General features: G+C 36.6%; 1 protein-coding gene across 3 annotated transcripts in view; it reads left to right on the forward strand.

Moving 5' to 3' along the window:
- The window catches only part of adcy8 (adenylate cyclase 8 (brain)), an 81,069-nt gene extending 71,476 nt beyond the window's left edge, over positions 1 to 9,593 (forward strand). For all 3 annotated transcript variants that reach the window (XM_015354917.2, XM_006634449.3, XM_015354916.2), the window contains 4 exons: positions 2,633 to 2,779; positions 7,309 to 7,401; positions 7,895 to 8,009; positions 9,016 to 9,593. In XM_015354917.2, coding sequence (XP_015210403.2) covers positions 2,633 to 2,779; positions 7,309 to 7,401; positions 7,895 to 8,009; positions 9,016 to 9,503 — 843 coding nt within the window. In that variant the 3' untranslated portion in view covers positions 9,504 to 9,593. The remainder of the gene's footprint in view (positions 1 to 2,632; positions 2,780 to 7,308; positions 7,402 to 7,894; positions 8,010 to 9,015) is intronic.
- Positions 9,594 to 21,640: the final 12,047 nt, after the last annotated feature.

The raw sequence follows: 21,640 nt of genomic DNA on the forward strand, positions 1-21,640 counted from the left end.
AAACATTTAATGATATATATTTATACCATCACTAATATAATCCCCAGGTATCAGCAAGGATTTGTTCATTCAAAAGAAGCTGAACAAGACAGCTACTTCTCTACAACTCTACAGCTTCTCTCTACAACTCCCTTTGTTCACATTGTATTTGTAACACTGTGCTCCTGTTTCTAGACAGGTTATCATTTTCACACATGCAGGGCACTGCAGATTAACTAGAATTTTATTTGAAATTGTTCTATAAACTTTAATGTTTCCTAAATGAGCCATAAAATTGTTTTTTTTTATGATTTCAGAAGCAAACAGGTAGCAAAATGATCAAATGATTTTATCAAATACTGTATTTTCCCTACATGCTGAGATTCAGTCAATAAGAAGCCTGTTCTTAGGATGTTCCTACTTCAATTATTGAAGTACAATGCATGCCCAGTTGAACTGAAATCTGAAAATTGACTTGGGCAATACGAGATTTTAATTTTTCACCAGCTGACCTCTTTTGTTTATGTTGGCCTCTTGTTTTGGGTCATTGTCATGCTGCACAGTGTAGCACCACCCTTTAAGCATGGAAGCATTTTATTCTACATAAGCTGGCAAAATGTTTCTGTAAAATGTCAGGTTTCATTCTGCTGCTGCCATCATTAGTTACTGTACGTGTGAGTCAATTCCAGAGGCAGCCTTGCATGACATGAACTCCACCATGCATCAGAGATTCTTTAAAGCACACGCAGTTCCTTTCTTTCTCCGCACTTTAGACTTTCTATCCCTTTGATAAAGTTCATCTTGGTCTCTTCTCTCCATAAAATGTTGTTCTAAAACTCCTGGCTCATATTTGTATTTCCTCTTCCTAGTAATGATGAAAGATTTACACCTTGCTGTGTAAGCTTTGTAACTCTGGTTGGGTATACCTAGTTTCTGTGCTTTAATTTTTCTTTTTCTTTTTGGTCTTCTTCGAAAGTTCCTGCTATACTTGGAAAAAAGTTCTAAGGTTTTCATTTTGACTTTCCACTAAAAAATCCAAATACTGACACCAGTGGTAGAGAGATTAATAGGATGTTCACCTTTCCTTTACAAACACTTAATTACCAGCAAACACCTGAATGACAAAAGCCCACCTCTCTGGAATTTATCCTTTCAAAAAATTAGTTTCTACACATTAAGTTGTTTAATTGATCCAGTTGAATTAAATAATTTCAGTAAAATTGAAATAAGTCATATAAAATACTTTGGAGTTTTGCTTAGTAGCGATGTTTTCTATTAGATAAATATTTTTATGAGAATTCCATAGCAATTTATATTTCATTGTCCCAATACTTTTGGAGGGCTCTTTTTGACTTTTAATCTGTGCATAAAACAAATGGTTTTGTTGAACATGGGTTGTGTCATTTTTCAATTTTTATTCGTATTGTTTATTGTTCAAAAGATGTATGTTTGAAATGTCAAACTACCGCAAAGACTTTGTTTGATGACAGTCAAATTTATACGAACGTACAGCCCAATGACAAAGTGAACAGACAGTAGCTGGGGTACTGAGAATTAGAAGTCTGACAGTTACTCAGACAAAGAAAGAACTTGGAGAACTGAAAAATGTAGAACAGACTGTTGAATTGTTAAATACAGTACATAGATATTTGAGTGGTTTCCCTGATCTTTGCACATTATGTTTCAATCAGAACAACCTTCTATATTTGCTTGCGATTTAAAATGGCAAAAATTGCCTTTATTGTGTGGTTCGGAAAATTTGGCATTTAACAGAAGGTGATATGGCAGCAGCAGAAACTCAAGATGAAATACTAAGAAGCTAATCCCAGCAAAACACTATTCATAGTGTTCAACCTTATAGAACCATGTTGCTATGCAGCACATGGTCCCAAAGTGGACTGTCGTTTCAATACAGCATAAAAAATGCTTCTGTCAGTCTCTCAGTGAAAGAACATAATGAATAAGAAATGAGATGAGGATTTATACACCTCACATTCCTGTTTCCTAATTAAATAGGTTGATTAAAAATGTATGTGTGCAGGTTTCTATTGACCTTAATTATTTCTTCCATTATTAAACAGATATTTATTGGTCTTGGTTATTCAGTGTGACTCAGAGAGCACTTTTGTACCATTTTCCTGACAGACTCATCAAGCTCATGATTCAAGACATGCAAAAAACATTTTATACATGTGTCCATTTATAACTAGCAAAACAAAAGCAGAATGAAAAAGTGAATAAAAGCTACCTTGCTGATCCTGTTTGGTTAAGGACACTTGACCATAATCCACACCTGACCCCGATACAGCAGAAATGTCAATAGCAAGAATCCAGAACCTTTCTGATGGTGTCAAGGTGCTTTGAAAGACTTTACAGACCATTATGTCACATAATATCATGGGCTTTATGCTAATCTGCCATGTGAAACAGACCTGGTGTCAGATTATGCTGCTAAGAGTCTCCCCTCCACCATTTAAGCCTTTCCTTGACTTATTTTCCACGTTTCAAGCCGGGGGTGGAGTGGTAATACGATGATCTTTTTTGGAGAGTGCTCCTACTGTGAAGATCATGTTCTACGTTATCTATACCTTAACTTAAAGTGTTATGCTCTGTCCAATGAGGTGGCTCACTTTCCACATCTTTATTTTTACAGGAGCTATACTCGCAGTCTTACGATGCTGTGGGCGTGATGTTCGCCTCAATTCCTGGGTTCGCGGACTTCTATTCTCAGACTGAAATGAACAACCAGGGAGTGGAGTGTCTGCGTCTCCTAAATGAAATAATTGCCGACTTCGACGAGGTGAATGTTTGGGGATGAGGGCCCGCTCTGCGCACTGTTCATACAACGTAACGGCGGGACATACGTCTCCTTTAAATATTATTGAAAGTCTGCAAACAGGGGCGGAGGTCAGGAAGCAGATGCATTGTCTGTATGCCTAAACGAAGTTAAGGCACCCTGAGCGAAAAGAAACTGACAATCCAGCATACTGCACGTTTTTCACACGCCTCTGTCGAAAACACAAACTGCACAGAGGCTGTAAAATCACAGCAGCAAAACAGAAAATCGCTTTGAGAAGTAACTGAAGGAAAACTGAGTTTCAAATTCTACTAAATTTTAATGATAGTCTAAGACTATGCAGCAATACTACTAGGACAGGACAATAAATATTGCCCTCATTATTATTAATGTATTATTAATTACATTCGTTTTTATAATCATTTAATATACTGCCCAAAACATGTATGTATTTTGTACAACATTATTTCAGTTAATTACACTGTTTCAGCACTTTCCTGCGACTATATTACACTGCCATAGTGGAAACCAGTGCAGCATACAGTAGATACTTTTTTTTTTTAATGGACATTATTAAGTGCTATTTAAATGTGGTAGATGTTATAAGTTTGTGAGCAAGAATGTATATGTGTGCATGACAACAGAACAATAATGCACTGCATTACATCTGAATGTAGATCTTGTCCTGTTTTTTATTAGCTTGCCATGTGCCCTTTTGAGAAAGAATGGCTTTGGTGGTTTCTGTCATGTTTGATCAAAAAGAAAACTGTTTATTATTAATTAGTTAATTTCTTGAAAACCCATCCCTAGAATCCTACACACATTATATTAAGAAAAGAGAAAAATATGTATACTTTTCTACGTGAAAAAAAAATTCCTTAAGCAGCAAAACTTAAGCAGCAGAACACAAAAACTTTATCTTAAAGAAATTAAATATTTTTGGTAATTATTAATTTATGTTCATGTAATTAACCATGCAAGAAGGGCTCAGTCATGCTTCTCCGTGGACTGTAGAATGGCTGGACTTCTGTGGCTAGCATGGAGATGAGACACGGGCAGCAAGCACATTCAGCTTCTTCAGGACTTGCAAGCAGAGAGCAGTTATTGGACAGGAATGGACAAGGGTTGGTGTGAAACTGGCCATTGGGAAGAATCCAGGAAGAGCAAGAAACCCAGGAGGAGCCTTAAGCTGATTGAAGTTCTAAGGAATGTTAAATTCCAGGAGAAATTAGGCTTCTAAATCAGGGTGAGGTTCCATGGCTTTTTTAGCCATCTGGAGCGCATTTACTGTATGTGCAGTGCTGAAAAGACTCCCTTTTTGCCTGCCTGACAATCTGTCTCAGAAGCTACAAGGGCATTTTAATAAATAAGCTGACAAGTAATAAGCGAGTATGCCACCTCACTTATAACAGAGAGGTATTCAAAGGGCACTGTCTGAAATGTATTTCCAACTCTTAGGTGTATGGAAGGTAGTGAAGGTGTGGTACAATGCCTTCAATAACAAAAGGACAGACTTTCAAGAAGAGCAGCAACCAGGGTATCCCATCAAGTCCTCCATGGATTCAAGTTTTACCACATTGAAAGCACATTCAGGGAAGACGGGTGCATAAAACTTGCTTTCATTGCAAACAACTTCCCTGGGTACCATGCATGGCCATTTTTAGCTAAGGTACTGCAAGTTGTATGGCTTCTGGATATTAAAACAACTGAATGACTTTTAGATAGTCAAAAATTCAAATTAAATTTTGGTCTCCCTCTGTTGCATTTGACAAGTTGCAACTTGTATGATAACACCAGCTAACAAATTGTCAGCGACATGCATGAGTGTTTAAGGTATGATGAGTGCAAGGCTCTGGACATCTCACCTCACAGCCCTGACCAACAGACAATTTTCAGGCAAGGGCAAGATGTGGCTAGCAGATAAGACCTGACACTTGATTTCTCCTACACTTGATTTGATGCATTGATGTAGTAGTGGGACATACAGTATGCCTAAACACGTTTGGCTACTGTTAGAAAAAGCGACTTATTATTGTTTTTTTTCATGTAACCTACAGTATTAATGACTAAATGCATTAACATTTAGGAACTATTAACTTACTTATTCATGCACCTTGGTGTTTTCAGTCCTTTAGGTTTAAAGAAAAAAAGGTTTTAATTAGAAGGAACTGCACTAGCAAGGAAGTGTAGAAGATGTTTTCAATTTCTGGTCTGAAATTCAGCTGTAATGGCGGTGATCAAGATTATTTGTCGTGCAGGTCATACTACTACATTTTAATTAAATGCAGTTATTGCATCATGCTGCAAATCTAAATTTCACTTTTCTGGAAGCAGGAAGGGTTCTTTAAAACACAATAATTTTTCCTGGATTCACTGCCTACATATCTTCACACTTAATATGCTTATTTATGGCTTAAGGATGGCCCTTACTCACTTCGTGAAGATCAATAAATGTTATTACAGCATTCTGTAGCCCCAGGGAGACTGGAGGATTACTGCTGTGGAATTACAGTTACATATAGCTGCTTCCAGTCATTTAGCTGCTTCCAGTCATTTAGCTTCATTCCTTAGTGCTTGACAGATGTTTGAAAAACGTGCAGTAGTGGCAGGCAGAGGTGTTGGATGCAAATGCCTGTTTGAGAACAAAATTTTAAACAGAAGCAATTAAAAATAATCATTTTCAATCTCGGAGTTCATTGCAAAATTGTTCTTGGGAACATTTGTATATTGTTTTAGCGTCGTGTGAAATATAATTATATTATCTTTCATCTTTTAGAGAAGTACTTTACATGGAGCTTTTCCAATTATAATAACTATTACAGTCATATTAACACCCCACCTAGGGTTAGGGTTAACATTCACACACTGCTTAGACCATTTTTAAGATCTGCATGCGATTTTGGGGCCCAAGTCAGGTTTAGGACAAGTGATCTGTTGCTCCTATCTGAATTTTTTTTCCCCCAGAAACTCTCTAGGGCCTGGATGGAGCAGTGCACCGTGTGATAATTGTATCCCAAAACTGAGTCGGTCGCATCAAATGTCGTAAACAAACATTATAGAATCTAATACATTTCCAAGAGCTTTTATCAATGGGTTTGATTGTTTCCCACTCATGCTTTTTGGTTTGGAGAACATGTCTAAATCCGATGCCCAGAGAGGTTCAGATATAGATTACGGAAATGCTTAGTTACTGTAACTTTTCAGATTTGTTTATAATCAGCACATACCATATATTTCATGACTTTGGATTTCAAAGCTTTTATGCAGTAGCAGTATTCACCACACATTCTACACACACCCAACTGTATCTGAAACCACTTTTACAATAACACAGCTGTAGCATCTATATAATTGTGTTTTTGTTTTTCATGTTGATTGAATTGCAAAACTCATCTGATAAGTACATGCACATCTTGCAATATATACAATGGTTGCAGAAGCTCAGAAGACAAAAATCTAATCTCTATGAAGCCCTAAAATAAATAAGAATTCAATGATGTGTGAAGGGGATTACTTGTATCTCGAAAGAAAAAATCTTAATTTTCTGTTGTTGCATATTTGATATAAACAATATTTTGTAACCACGAGGGATACAAAACTTCACTTCAGAATAGCATCTCCAAGTTGGCTTTAGACATGAACATCATTCTAAACACATCACCCCTCAAATGATCTTCAAGTGGATGAATGGATGTACTCAATCTTAAATAAAAATCTTAAATTCTTTAGACTGTGCATGCAGAGCTAGTGATGGAGATAAAGGAAAAGAGAGTAACCCAATATGTGTTGCACAGACTATTCAACAGTCCCTGCTAAGTAAAAATGTATTTTGGCCCTGAACTCCCATCTCATTTTGCAGCCACTACACGTCATATTGGAAAGAAAGATGTCTAACATTTGCACTGCCTACCCCTTGCCTGCCATTTGCGATCCTTCATTTCGATGCTTGGCACCAAAACGTTTTTCGCTCCGTTTTACTAACCCTAGGAAGCCAGAAAATGTAGCTTATTTACTACTTAGTTGCAGAGGGCCAATGTATTTTCTGTGCTGCGGGATGTTTAATATGGCACTGCTCTCTATACTTTTAAGAGAATTCTTCATGCCCAGAGTTAAAGTAGTTGCTGAATGGTACAAATCAGGACAATGGACTCAGAGACTCTCTACCTCAGTCAGGCAACTTAAGCCAGTAAAGCATGCTAAATTAAATTAGTGTTTGGCTGAACAACTGGTTTATTTTAATAATGATAAATAAGAAAATAGTGACATTATAAAACATCACTGCACATATTAAAAAGAATACTTACAATAAATCTCAGGGATTTGTGGAGCCTTTTGCAGACCACATATGGAAACCTCTGACAGTTATAACTTGCCTGTTTTTAGGAGATTACCTGATATGTCTTGGACTGTCTCCAAATTGAGAATCCTGACTTTCACCACTGAAAGGACATTAAGGCAGAAGTAGCGTTTCACTTCACAAGATAGAAGCTGTATACGGTCATTTATTTATTTTTCTTGTCTTTCTGCCACAGTTGCTTGGAGAAGAACGATTTCAAGACATTGAGAAGATAAAAACTATTGGGAGTACCTATATGGCTGTATCAGGCTTATCGCCTGAAAAACAGGTACTACAATTACTGCTTATTTTTATTAAAAAGTAGAACTCTCATCCTCATCCATGCTTTCTGGAATCTAAAAAATAACTATGCTGTTTCACAGTAAATAGGTAGTATGGACATTGTTAAGACAGGCATGTAATACCAGAGAACCAAATTAGTATTACTAGAATGAGAAATAAGTCTAGTTTAACAATCATTTTGAATAAATCAGGAGTAAAACTATTTTATGAAATATGGTAATATATGTATAAGGTGAAAACTGTTTTCTGAAACAGTAGATCAACAAATTTAATGACGTAGACTAAAAAAAAAATCCAGGTTTTTATACAACAGAATAACACTTTGGTCATTAAGACCCATATGTAGTTAGAAATTTGAGATTTACTGATTTTTATTTTCCATAAAAACATTAGGGATGCAGACTGGCACACATTTGTATACATATATCAACCCCTCATGTACTGGTTACTGATTGATCTTTTTTTTTTGTTTGCTGCAGCAATGTGAAGACAAATGGGGCCATCTGTGTGCACTGGCAGACTTTACTATTGCCCTTAATGAGAGCATCCAAGAGATCAACAAGCATTCTTTTAACAACTTTGAACTGAGAATCGGTAAGTTCAGTTAGCTGTGAAGAACTGCCAGTGTGCCACAATACCTATCCCAGTTCAAACGATTATACACTAGGATACCTAAAGCACCTTAAGAGATCAAATTTAGGTGTCTCTCTCTCAGATTGCTTCCTAACAGGTTCTACATAATTACCTTGTCCAGTGCGTATTAGATAACTTTTTAAAAGTTAGCTCTGTATTATGTAAAAACAGCTGCAATAAAAGCAAAATGTCCATTTCAAAACATTGAAATACAGTAGGAAACAAAGCATAACAGATCCATGAGACAAGGAGCTGGAAAATGTTTATAACCTTCATAAGCTACATAAATTCAATATTTTTAACATACAGTATATAATGGAAAATTGCACTTTACTGTATTTCTTACTGATTAAAACAGCTGATTTTTGTTACCATCAAATTAACTAACACAAAGGGCAGTTTGGCCCATTGACAAAAAATACTAACTAGCCTTTTCTGTGGCAAATCTAGTATGCAGACTGATGAGTTTGATTTCTTCCTCCTGTATGTGCCATCTCATTGTTGAATAACAAACCATTCAACATTGAGCAAAGAGGAAATTTTAATTCAAAAGCTAGGAAAGGGTATTAAACAGTCAGTCTTTCTTAAAGTATGTCTGGAGTCATCTCCTCCACTTGCTTTTTTGGCTATTTCTGACAGGAGGAATGGGAACTGTACTGCCCTCCTGCCCATGTCTTGTAACTGGTGAAACAATTTGGAAAACAAATTTGAGTTATTAGCAGGAGTTCCAGAAAGTGTGAAGTGTGAAACTAAAGCCCCAATGATTCTGTGTAACCAAATACAGTACCATTGTAATAGCAAACAATACGATATACCTTTTCGCGAAATCCCTTGTTATAATAAATTATCCCATGAGCTTTCCTGACAGTAAGGAAACTTATGCGTTTGGCAATGTTGGAGGGTCAGTTGAAGTGAATAGTGTGATGATTCTCTATTTGTAAATTTTGATGTGATGTTTCTTCTTTAGGTATTGCCCATGGATCTGTAGTCGCTGGAGTTATAGGTGCTAAAAAGCCCCAGTATGACATCTGGGGCAAGACAGTCAACTTGGCAAGTCGAATGGACAGCACTGGCATCAGTGGCAAAATCCAAGTGCCTGAGGAAACGTACCTTATCCTGAAAGAGCGTGGCTTCGCCTTCGAGTACCGTGGAGAGATATACGTCAAAGGGATAAGCGAACAAGAAGGCAAGATCAAGACCTACTTCCTTCTGGGAAGAGTTCAGCCAAACCCTCTCATCCTGCAGCCCAGGAAGCTTACTGGCCAATACTCTCTGGCTGCAGTGGTCCTCGGACTTGTACAGTCTCTTAACAGGCAGAAGCAGAAGCAAATCCTGAATGAGAACAACAATTCCGGCATCATGAAGGGACACTACAACAGAAGGACTTTACTTACTTCTGGAGGACCTGAAACAGTTACCCAAGTCGAAGCTGTTGACAAACCTGAATTGCCATAAATGTTTAATTTTTCGTGTCAATGTTTTTTTTTTATTTTGTTTTATATAAAAACAACAAAACATAAATAAAGGCATTTAATTTTTTTATAACTGGTTTTTGGCCTTACCTGGTTCGGATATTTGCCATGACCAGTTACATATAAGTTTCCATTCCCTTTTAAAAAAAAATATTTTGTTGCTTTTTTATATTTCGACTTTTTGTTTACAATTTCATGACCAAGTACATAAGCATTTGCGTTCCCAGAAGCCTCCCGGATCTCCCGTCTCTCTCCCCCAACCTTCATTGCGTCCTCTCTTCCACAAGAGTCGTAAATGCAGATGACAGAGATGGCAGCTTCAGTAAGAACAGCATAGCTACTGTATAAGAAGACTGCAAAGTAGTCTTAAGGGTCACTGTCAGAGACATGGTGTAAGAGCAAATTTGCATGGTTTTCTCCCTTTTCTATTCCTTTCAGATAATTGCTTTCACATGGTTATTCCTGGCTGAGACAAGTTCTGATTTCAGAAACAGTGTTGGTTTGCCATTGGAGTAATGAAAGGAAACAAGTCAGCATTAGATGATTGATTTGTATTGCTGCTAAAAATAAAGTTATACCTTCCATTAGTAAACAGGATGTGTGATAGCAGAGTTGTAGCTGAACCAACAGAGTGCCGATTCTAATGGAAGGCTTATTCCATTAAACATCTCTGATGATGTGGAGGCTCCCTCATACCAAAAAGAATAAATATCTAGGTGGTCAGAAAATATACTGTATATGGAGATATGGTTTACTTATGAAGGAAGACGCCATCATCTATCAGCCTGTTCCAACAGCTTGATGAGATTATCTAAACTTAGGCAGACCATTGTGAAGATTTTCCAAAAATGTTGTTCACTCATTTTTTGGTTTTGAAACTTTCCTCAGTTGTGGAGAAAGACTCATCTCTCAGGAAGTCCTATTTTCTACTCTGAAAGTGACACACTTGTCGTAAATGAACATGCAAAATGGTAATTCTATTTCAGTATAAACCTAAGTATGGACATGCTTTAAACTACGATTTCCTCATCCTATATATACTGGTTGTATGCAATGTTGGTGTTACTTGAAACTTTATACATTCAATGTAAGTTAATTTATTAAGAATTCTTGGAATATTGACTTATATGTACTATAAAGAGCTGCCACAGTAATGGTCTTTGGCATCTCCTTCAAAATTAAGACTTATTTAAAACAACTTATGGATGTTTTTAGAAAGGGTTATACAATCAAGCCAGACAAAACCCAGTTCCAATATTAAAACCATACTGAAAACATTAACCTAACAGTTGAGTTGAAACTCTGTATGAAAAATAATTGATCCAGTCTGTCCTGTGGAGGAACAGTGTAAACATCAATAAGATAAAACATTTTTTTGCATACAATGATGCCATGGACCACAATTCACATACTGTACTATCTCAAATAGTTAAAAAAAAACTATTTAAATGACAATCAACAAAATGAAAAATGAACCAATGAAATAATAAGCTACATCAAGGTCACATTACACAATTCTATTTTTGCTACAATGTCAAACACCCTATCATTTCCATGCTTGATGTACTTTTTCCCTAGGACTGCTCACACACACACACCTTCTGCTGTTAAGAAAATAATACATTTGAAGCAGAAAAAAGTGATCATTTCGTACCTTGCAGCAGCACCATTAGGAAAAGATCAAGTATTTTTATCATTCTTGTGGAAAACATATTTTCTTCTCAGAGGAACCCATGAAAATTATATTTTGTCTTGATTTGTATCTTGAGGTACCGATTGTCTCCGTATCTTACTCACTGAGCCAAATAAGTATTATAAAGCTCAGTCAAAAGTACACCTTTGTGTGCTTCTCAGATTACACTGTCAAGACTAGGTTGCATTTGCCTCAATCATCCATTTTTTCGCCACTTTTTATACAATCCAACAAGATCACTGGCTTCTCAAACACCACTGTGCATCGCAATCATATGAGAAATCTACTCCCTCTTTGCTAGCTCATGCACATTGAATCACTGTTGCAAAACCACCTTGAAAAAAGTGCAATCAGAACACATTTGCCCCCTAAAAATCCCACAAAACAAAACAAATGCTATTCTCTAATTTGTTCAAGAAAATATTTGTCAATTATATAATTAGAAATGGCAACACACTGATCAAGAGAAGGAAATCATAACAAATATGTTTTTCCAGATTTAGATATATGGCAGGTCTTGTTTTGATCACCCCAGCCAATGGTGTTGTAGTAGTATTATGCTGTTTGCTCCTATAAAGAATACAGTATAGCTTTCAGCTTAAGTGCTGTATTGCCAAGGCAACCCAAAGCCGCATACATTTTGGTTTAAAAGAAAATTAGCTTTAGAGGAAGCAACCAAGCAGTAAGCAAATCAAGAAATTGGAAAGAAAAATAAAACCAACAGGGATGAGAGCCCAACACGTCTAGTGATTTAAAATCCAGATACAGTGTTACCACCGAAACAAATATTGACAAGATTTATACATGAAAAAGAATAGAAAACATGCCTTCACACAACATCTGCTATTTACTGCTATTTGTCAAGTGCCCTGAAATGATCAAGAAACGCAAGGTAACATAAGACAACATTTTGTAAAAACATCAACTTGGAAACATTCTGCATGGCTGATGTGACAGATTTTAGCCTTTGCATGAACACAGTTCATTCCACTTTTCTGTATATTGTTAAGTACATTATCTGATTACAAAGCAAAAATAAAAATTCAAAGATTTTCGAATGGCCCTGGGGCTCTTCTGTGTTACAGATAATAGACACATTCTAATATTAGCAACATTAGTAAGAGCCAGAGATACAAAAATCTACAGTACAGATATAAGTGTCAGCTGAGATCAAATTAACTGCATTTTGCAAGATTGCACATATAGTTTCTCATTCCTATAGTGTTGCAGTATGGTGAATCAACAGTTTCTGTGGAGTGCCACTGTATTTCTTTGAATGGACCATAGTGAAACACCTGGTATAGGTCTTTGTTCTAAAAAAAGAATACATTTCTCTGTAAGAGTGTCGAACAGTTCCAGTTCAATAGTATAAAGACTAAACAAGAAAACTGAATGCATGACTACTGGAATGAAGGTCAAACAGTCAAGGAAAACTTGTTGAAACCGACAGACCATTTCAGAAATAATTAATTCATATAAATTATTGCTTTTGCTTAGGTGTGAGAAGCAAAGAAGAATTGGAAAATCCATGTGTTTTGTTTTATTCGTCAATATGTGCCCTGTAAAATGTGTGCAGCTGTGTGTAAAACAATCTTACATGAGTCCTTGTTATTCTGTTTTTGCCTTTGGTTTACATCCTGCGAGAAAGACAGAGAAGATGAAGTGAAAATTGATTGGGTAAGTTTCAGCAGTTAAAGAAGATGAACCTATTTAATGTTTTCAGAAGCACACAGGTCAAAATCACAGCTAGTGTAGTGGTCAGCACATATTAGTGTAATTGGTCCTCAATGGAATCTAGTACAGTAAATGAAGTGTGACTTGCACTTAGGATAGGAAGTTTAACACCATGTTTTATAAAACAAACAATTACTGTATGTGATAGGTAGAAGGCTTCTGTTAATCAGGTTAAGGTATATTAATTGATATTTGTATGTTCTAGACAATATGGGGAAAACACTAAAAAAAGACAATGTTTGAAGGCATAGTTAAAAGTGATCAATTTAAATCAGGGAATGTTAAGTTAAAGCTGCACAATGTACTAGCAAGACCTAATTTACAGTATTGTGAATTTTACTCACCACATTACACAAAACAAACTACTGTTCTGGCTACTATCAGGGACATTGACAGGCTAATGGAAGTGAATCTTTTAGTCTTGAACAGAGAAGATTATTTAAGCATTTAATGTACAAACCAGCCAAGCAACAATGAAATTCATACCAAATAATGCAAACAGAAACTAAAGGGAAGACCGTTTGAAATGAAGAACAGAATACACCTTTTATCCAAAAGATCCAAAACCGTTTTTAGAAATTGTAGGAAATCTTTCATATGGTCACACGTTTGCTATCCTCAGCGTGGTCGTACACGTCCACGTGTAAATCAATATCTACCTTTGATTCCTTCGTAATTTGTAATCGTTTTTACCAACAAAACCACAAAACCATGTTATCAATCGAAAAAGGACAACCGGAGCTTTAAATAAACGTTTTTTTTTTAAAAAACAAGACAATCGATCACAAAGTCACTTTTTATCTGATGATGCACTTCCAAACTTCCAATATGCATCGATAAGCCAGCAAAACAAGACCGCAAAAGCAAAAACCAGCAAAAAACAAAATACATATAGCCCATGTTTTTACCTTATTCTGAAGCTTGATATATATCCACAGAGGCCTAGACTAGCTTATTCCAGACCTGTTTGTAGTAAATGTTTGAAGCAGGACCGCCAGAAATAAGGCGATATGATTTGTAAAAAGCGCTGTCATTCATTGTACTTTCAGCCATTCAGAGGCCTTAGGGGGTGAGACTTCCTCTAGAAGCCTCTGGCTGCATTCCGCCTGCCTTTTAGCTGTCAATCATTGACTCAGAAGGGGTAATCAATCGGTTTTTATCAGTTTCTTACCATTGCTCCTATTTTTCACACCAGAAGGCAACTCTGAGTTTTTTTTTTCATTGCATTACAGTAGATAAAGGCTCTCTAGCAGTGTCTAAAGCTTTTTATAGCAATTGCAATGGTCTTATTGTTTTATTTTCAATATTTATATGATTTTTTATTATATGCGGGAAATTTCAAAGGTCCAGTCTTAACAAAACATGATGTTGATTTTTTTCTAATTGATCAATTTGTCCCAGATTTGTATCCAAGCTAGTAGTCACCTAGAACAAGGTTTTCAAATCATTCCCAGTACATTTCCAGTCCCAGAATGGAAAATTCTGACCCCTGAAGACCAAAACAACATTTCTGCCTGCTGTTTTTTTTTCATATGTTTGTCTGCTGAGTGGACACATTAAGAAATATAAGAAATTTGACTGTTCACACTCAAAGCCAAGGGGGTTAGTTTCAAGTTAAGACCTGAACCAGGCTCCTGCTATGTTCTGCTGCCGAGATATAACAATGTTTAAGGGGTGGGAATTTCAGGCGGACATTGGCTAAAGGGACTAAGAGATAAAAAAAAACATGCAGTCATGGGAGTTTGGATCGACCTACCCAGGCATGTTAGCGAAGACGAAACCCTCATTTCCTTCAAGAAATATCTGGAATAGATCATAAAATCATCCAAACAGAATGCTCTCCAGTCATTTGTTACGTTTAAATTCAGCGTTCTCAAGTATCCAAACAGGCTAGCAATGATCTCTCCGATAGGTCATTTTTTAAAACTTAGCTGAATTCATTTTCTCTTCTGTAAAACCTTGGCTCTTTTCAAATATAACCAGGAGGATAGTGTTAAAAGAGCACATACAGAATATAACCAAGAGGATAGTGTAAAAAGAGCATATACAAAATATGTACAATACATACAGTATACGCTCCTCAGTCAGATAGCTGCCAAGAAACAGCAGGAACCATTTTTTGTACAAAGGTTAGCCAGGCTGTAGGTCTTCCAAAACCACCCTCACAGGAGTGGCTACTGTAACATAGGAAGTCAAGGGCTGAAATAAGAAATTTAAATTAAATGAATTTTGTTATTAATAAAATGCACTTTAAGGGAATTTAATTGAACCCATTTGCAAATTTCCACTCACATCTGTTTAATTATGTGTCTATTACTTTTCTTTTCTCCCTAAAGAACATATGTTCTATGTGAAGTGTGCCATCTAGAGGCTTTTAAAAGGAAGACCTATAGAGAGTAAAGAATAGTCTTAATACACTGCATCACACTTAGGTATTCAGACTTTTTAAAATTGTAGAAACACATCTCCCGAGAATTATATTTTTAGCACATACTGAATCTACAAACCTTGAGTTTCTGAACATGTCATATAGAGACAGTTTGTTCCCAAGACAAAAACAAAACAAAGCCATAATTTTTTCATTTTCAGCTACTTTTATTAAAGCAGTCTATTCAGTAATAAATTTACATCAAGACGTGAACCTAACAGCTACATACAGTAGAAGTGACAAAACTAGGTTTGCTACAACATTGATAATATTCATATTTATATATGCACCTTTAGAATTTTAAAGAAAATCAAGTGGAACGAAAATGAAAATAATTGTGATCATTCAATTCAATTCAATGTATTTTTATATAGCGCCTTTCACAACAAGGTTGCCCCAAGGTGCTTAACAATACAATTGAGGATACATTTTGTCAATACAGAACAGAAGACCAGAAGGCAACAGAGGAGAGGAACAAAAACTCGTCAGTAAGGAGAAAAAAAACCTCTAGGGGTCCAAGGTCAACTGGTTGCCAACCCCTCTGGGCATGCTAACATTATATAATTTAAAAAAAGGTCATGCATTAGAAAAGTCCTTCACTTGAAATTCAAATCGCCCAAGCTTTTGGGTTTCTAAGCTTCCAAAATAAAATGGGAAAAATTCAGAGAAAAACACAGTTTGAAAACAGCCCAGATGCAAGAATTCTGCAATTAGGAACTCAAAAAGTAGTAGTAGTAAAAATTAATAAGCACAAATATAAGTCTCCACCAAGTTTATTAAGTAGTCTTTCCCCACCATGATGTCTAAAATGAAAGTGTTGTGGAAAAATCCCTCTGGTGCTTTTGAGTCAGGTCTCAGCGTACAGTACATAGGAATTGCTTCCGTGAATTTTTAGGTTTGGTCTGCCCACATTCCCCACTACTGGTAGTTTCAAGATGTCACATACATTTACAAAGTACTGTATATTTCTATAAAGGAAAATAAAGCTAAAAATAAAATCACATAATCCAGGATACCTCAGAGAAATCTGTAAGTTATATACTGTACACACTAGGCCAGACATAATCAGAAACTCACAAAAAATTAATTTACTTGCAAGCATATTACATAAGTTCATATTATGAGCAGGACGTTTGTTTCAGCCATTTTCGGGAACGTCTCAATTTTCAGAAGCCAAGATGTTTGAGATCTGGGTGACACTGGTTTTTGGCTAAAATTCTGAAACTAAACCTGTCCTGAGGAAAATTGCTTTTTGGTAACCAGAAGGTGAAACTACTCTGTGTCAGCAACAAATCTAAAATAAAGGTCACAGATCACAGAATAAAGGTAACAGAATTGTGTTGTGACTTAACTGCTTCCCAGATTGACGAAAAATCATGAAATCATTTTGCAACAGTGAATCCAAGTGCTATAACTCAGCTTGAATTCTTTGATGACCATGTTTGTTTATCTTTTACACTGCTCTGAATTCTAGCAGGCATGATTAAAATAACCTGTGTGCATCCAACGATGAATTCCTGAGAGTTATCATCAATTGGAGGAGTGTCACAGCTCCTCCACACACAACAAACTCACACGTGCCTAGTATATCAGATGGATCCTTCCTGCAGGGCATACTGAGGATATTTTGGTCAACTTAACCCCAGCTGAATTGTTTTCAATAAAAGAAGAGGTGATACTGCCCATATTTGAAGCCTGTTTGGTTTTAAATAGATAATTTAGTAGATACTATAGTCTAGTGGTTTCTTGAAATAAGGGGAGGTAAAGCACACCATCTTAGACTTCTCTGTTCAATACTAAAATGATATAATTATTTTAGCCTGTCAGACTAGGAAATTCCTTCGAGCCTAGGAAGGTACCTGTGAGTAAGTGACAGGTGGCTTTGTAAGTGAGGAACACTTGAGATGAGTCACACCTGGTCTGATGGAGTGATTAGCACTGAGAATGCATGTGGAATGAGATTCCGCATCAGGGGAAAGAGACGACAGGATAGGCTCTGTGTGGGATTAGTCACTCCTTTGGCCTAATTAAGAACAGCTAGGAGGGAAAGGGACTCGGGCTGCTTCTTGGGTGTTAGGAGAGGGGGAGTAAGAGATGTACAGTGGGGGAAGGATTCAGTAGTACTGGACTGAGTTTGTTCACATGCTTGCAAGACTGTGAGTTAAATAATTCCAGTAGGATTCTTTATCATTCTCATCATTTTTTCTAATGTCATTTTAATTACAGTATGTGTGATTGCAGGTCAATTTTATTCCTTTCAAAAAAGAGGATTCTTTTTTCATGAACATTTGATATCTTTAGAAATATCTTTCTGTATTTTTAATTGATTTATTTAAGCATTACTAGACTTGGTTTCTTCACATAAGTAAGCAAGTTATGTCAAGTCGGGCATATTGAAAACTCTTCTTCTGGTTCTTTATATATCCTAACTCATTCTGTTTCTGTCAAATTCTCAAAGGGGTAGTAATGTGGGATAGTCAAGACAAGGTAAGGATTCTGATCTCAGCAGGTCAAAAGTTAGGTTAGGAACGCAATGAAAGGGCTGATAACTTTAGTCATGAACCCTAGCAGAATGATTCAGTTGCTGAATTTAACTGATCCCAAAGAGTTGTGCACCAGAAGGGAAAATATCTGATGGTTTTACTGCCTTCTTGCACCACCTTGATTGTTTCAATATACCTTTCTTTTTAAAATGGAGACAATGGTTTTTGTTTTCAAAGCGATTGTTACTTGTCTTTTTTTTCCATCATGCCTGTTATAGTGGTATAACAACGCCATATTCCAAAAAGCAACCAAAAACAAAATGGATCTGTCTGAGTGAATAAAATCTAACTTTCCTCTTTGACATCTGGGTTAAGCCAACATTCAAAGAATCGGAGGTAAAGCTCAAATGAATTGTATTTTTAATCTTTCTTTTTGTTGATGCACATACCGCATTGCTTTTTTAGCGTAGTGTGCTTTACACATCTTTAAGCTTTCACCAAAAGAGATGAGGGTGTGAAAGAGATCTGGACTCATGCCTAGGCTGACGATAATATTTTGTCTTTTTGTTCATTTTTCTTAATGCGACTGCTATTCTACTGATGCCCAGCTGAATGGTAATGGCGGCTCTCAGATGTGAATAGCATTTCAAAACCTTTATGGTTGGGAGTGTATTATTTTACTTCTACTGCCATCTTCTGTCTGTATTTACAACTGCTCACCTTTGTATATTTCAGTACATATTTTGTTAGGAATGACAGGTAATTGCACACTGATTTAAATGAAACCACTCAAAACTTTTCTTGTTCCATTCTCTGGGAATGCTTAAAAGAAGAGCTATTCCATTATACTGTACATGCAATTAATCTGGAAAGTCAAACTCTCAAAAATATGGAATATTCCTCCATGTGCAAGTTCACATTGTTGCATGAGTTGGAATAAACAAGCCCAGGCAGTTTCAGAGGAACGCGTCAGTCCTTTATCAATGCAGGTGGCTGGAATATTGGTAGATGAAGCTGAAGAAGATAAAAGTGCCATCACAGAGCTGGTGTAACACTAACAGTTTTGTTCTACAGTGCGTGTGTGCGCTGTGGCACGAGGTAACAAGCCAAGTTGTCAAAGTCGATACCATCATTTTCTTGGTAAAAACAAGGTTATAAACCTTTGCTGCAAATCTGTAATTTGAAGTGATAAATTCAAGTTGCACTTTAGCACATCAACTCAAATGTTAAAAATGGAGATTTAAGGCAAATGAACATACAAAAAAAATGGAATGGGCTAGCTGGTGAAAGGGAACACGCTTGGTAAAAATCCACTTACTGTACATCTAAAATAGAGAAGATTAGAAGCATCTGCACTGCAATGTATGGTGAGGAATCTGAAATAGTGAGTCATGAATAATAAATATAAATAATCCTTACAATTACAAAGCACTTTGCTAGACAAACCACTCAAAGCACTTTACAAGTAAAGGGAACTCCCCTCAACCACCACCAATGTGTAGCCTACACCCAGATGATGCAACAGCAGCACGAGTGCGCCAGTATTCTCACCACACATCAGCTCATAGAGGAGAAAAGAACAGAGAAATGAAGCCAATTCATAGATCGAGATTATTAGGAGGTCATGATTGGTATAGGCCAGGACACCGGGGTAACACCCTGGGATTTTTAATGACCACAGAGAGTCAGGATCTCTGTTTTACATCTCATTCAAAGGACAACACCTTTTTACAGTGTTGTGTCCCCATCACTATATTGGGGCATTAGGACCCACACAGACAGCACCGGTGAGTGCCCACTACTGATCCCACAAACACCTCTTTCAGCTGTAACTTGGAGGTCTCCCATCCAGGAACTATTCAGGCTGATACCTGCTTAGCTTCAGGGGCTTGCTCATTGTGAATTGCAGAGTGATATAATTACTGGCTATATCACCCTGCAACTCACAACTATAGGAACTATAGTAAGAGAGTTGGGGCATTGAAAATTCAAGAGAAAAGCAATATGTCAAGGGACACAGTGGTTAAATGCTTGCACATACTGTAAATGGCAGAAATCTGTCATACCCTCTACAGCTAGAGGGCGCTCCTACTCTGTCCTGTTCCTAGTTTCCCTGTGCTTTGCTTGTCCTTCCGGTGTGTCTTTCTGAGGGGCTATGTATTTCCAGGTCACCCTTTGCTCCTGGCTCGGCATTGAGGGTACGGATGTCTTAAGACCCGCCTAGCACGGGGGCGTCTCCTCCGAGGGTTGAGGGCATAGGTTTCAACCAAACATCCTCTGACCTCCTGAGCCTGGGCTAAACTCCGTGTAGCCCCTTTTTCCGTTACGCATAGGGTCTTTAGGGTCTTTATTGCTCTTCTCGCCATTCCATGGCATGCCTTTCCGACATCCATGACAAAATGCTAGGAAAACAATTCTGGAAATAGTGGGTACTGCACTTTCTTTCACTGTACAGGTAAGTGTAATTCAATAGGAATAGCTAAAATATGACTGACATAGAGTGGTGGCTGTGAATATACCTTTATTGGCTATATTCAAGAAGAAAAGATAAGGTAGAACGTCTGATGTAGTGTTACGGAATGGAATTCAATTACAAAAATGTAATCTACACTTTTGTTTACCTACTTGTGTCTTAATGGCACCCAGAAGGAAAAATGTTTATATTAAACATTCCTTTTCTAACAATCAGAAGGGACTACAGAAGATAGAAGGAGAGAACTACTAGTTTTCTAAACATGTCCAAAGATTTACAATTTCATAAAAGCAGACTGTGACAAACTGTGATATAGTTTGGTTCTCATACATAGAAAACATTCACAGAAGCAATTTTATGGATGTCAGGTGGATTTGTGTCCTTAAATTACTTAAAATGGTGTTCTGCGTATCCTTTAGCAACCTGTTAGCTGTTTTTATTAAATGTAAATACAGTCAATCCCTTTTAACAGTCTCCCATAAAATGCAGTGTATACAGTAGCTGTGTAAAGCAAATGGTTCAGCTGAATTAAATAAATCCAATTTGTAAAAATATTATACCTGTTTTTTTCAGTACTTTGATTTAAGGTTGCTGTGCACATAATTTTCATTTCTCCAGTGGTGATGTATTCTTATTAGTGAAAAATATTCTTGATACTGTGGCCGAACTGTGAATGAAAATCAAAACAGACACATCATTTTAGAGATCTATTTGTTATTCAGTTGCAGTGCACTACCAAAATAGTTTGGGTACACAAGGATGACTACTTTACATAAAGGTACTGTAACTGACCCTTTCTTTGCATCTCATTTTTTACACTGTTGTTCAATACAGATGTACTGCAAGTCAATGAAAAATTACATAGGAAGTATGCTTGAAAACAGTGTTCCTTCTGAGTTTAGCTTTTTATATATATTTTTATATTTAATTCTTTGTAACAAGTGTAAAAATTGATAATTTTTGTTGGGATTGTTGGTTTTAGAACTATGCAATGAAACTGGTTGTGCATTTTGCCTAAAGAACTACTGTACTGTACATCCAAATGGGATTTCCCCTGATTTTATGGAAATATAGCTTGCTAACACATTCCTTTTCCAAGATAGAAAATATTCATGCTTTAAAACATCTGTGAAACTGGATCATTGTTGTCAGTTTTGCATGTTCTTTCCATATATTTACATTTGTGTACACAGACATGATCATAAAAAATATTAAGTAGGGAATTGCTTCCTTACTGTGTTTGCAACCTGCCTGAAGACCTGAAGGAATAAACACTGTTGCAACTTCAGGACTAAAGAGTGACTAAAAA

Source organism: Lepisosteus oculatus, chromosome 6, assembly GCF_040954835.1.
Source record: "Lepisosteus oculatus isolate fLepOcu1 chromosome 6, fLepOcu1.hap2, whole genome shotgun sequence".
NCBI classification, from domain to species: domain Eukaryota; kingdom Metazoa; phylum Chordata; class Actinopteri; order Semionotiformes; family Lepisosteidae; genus Lepisosteus; species Lepisosteus oculatus.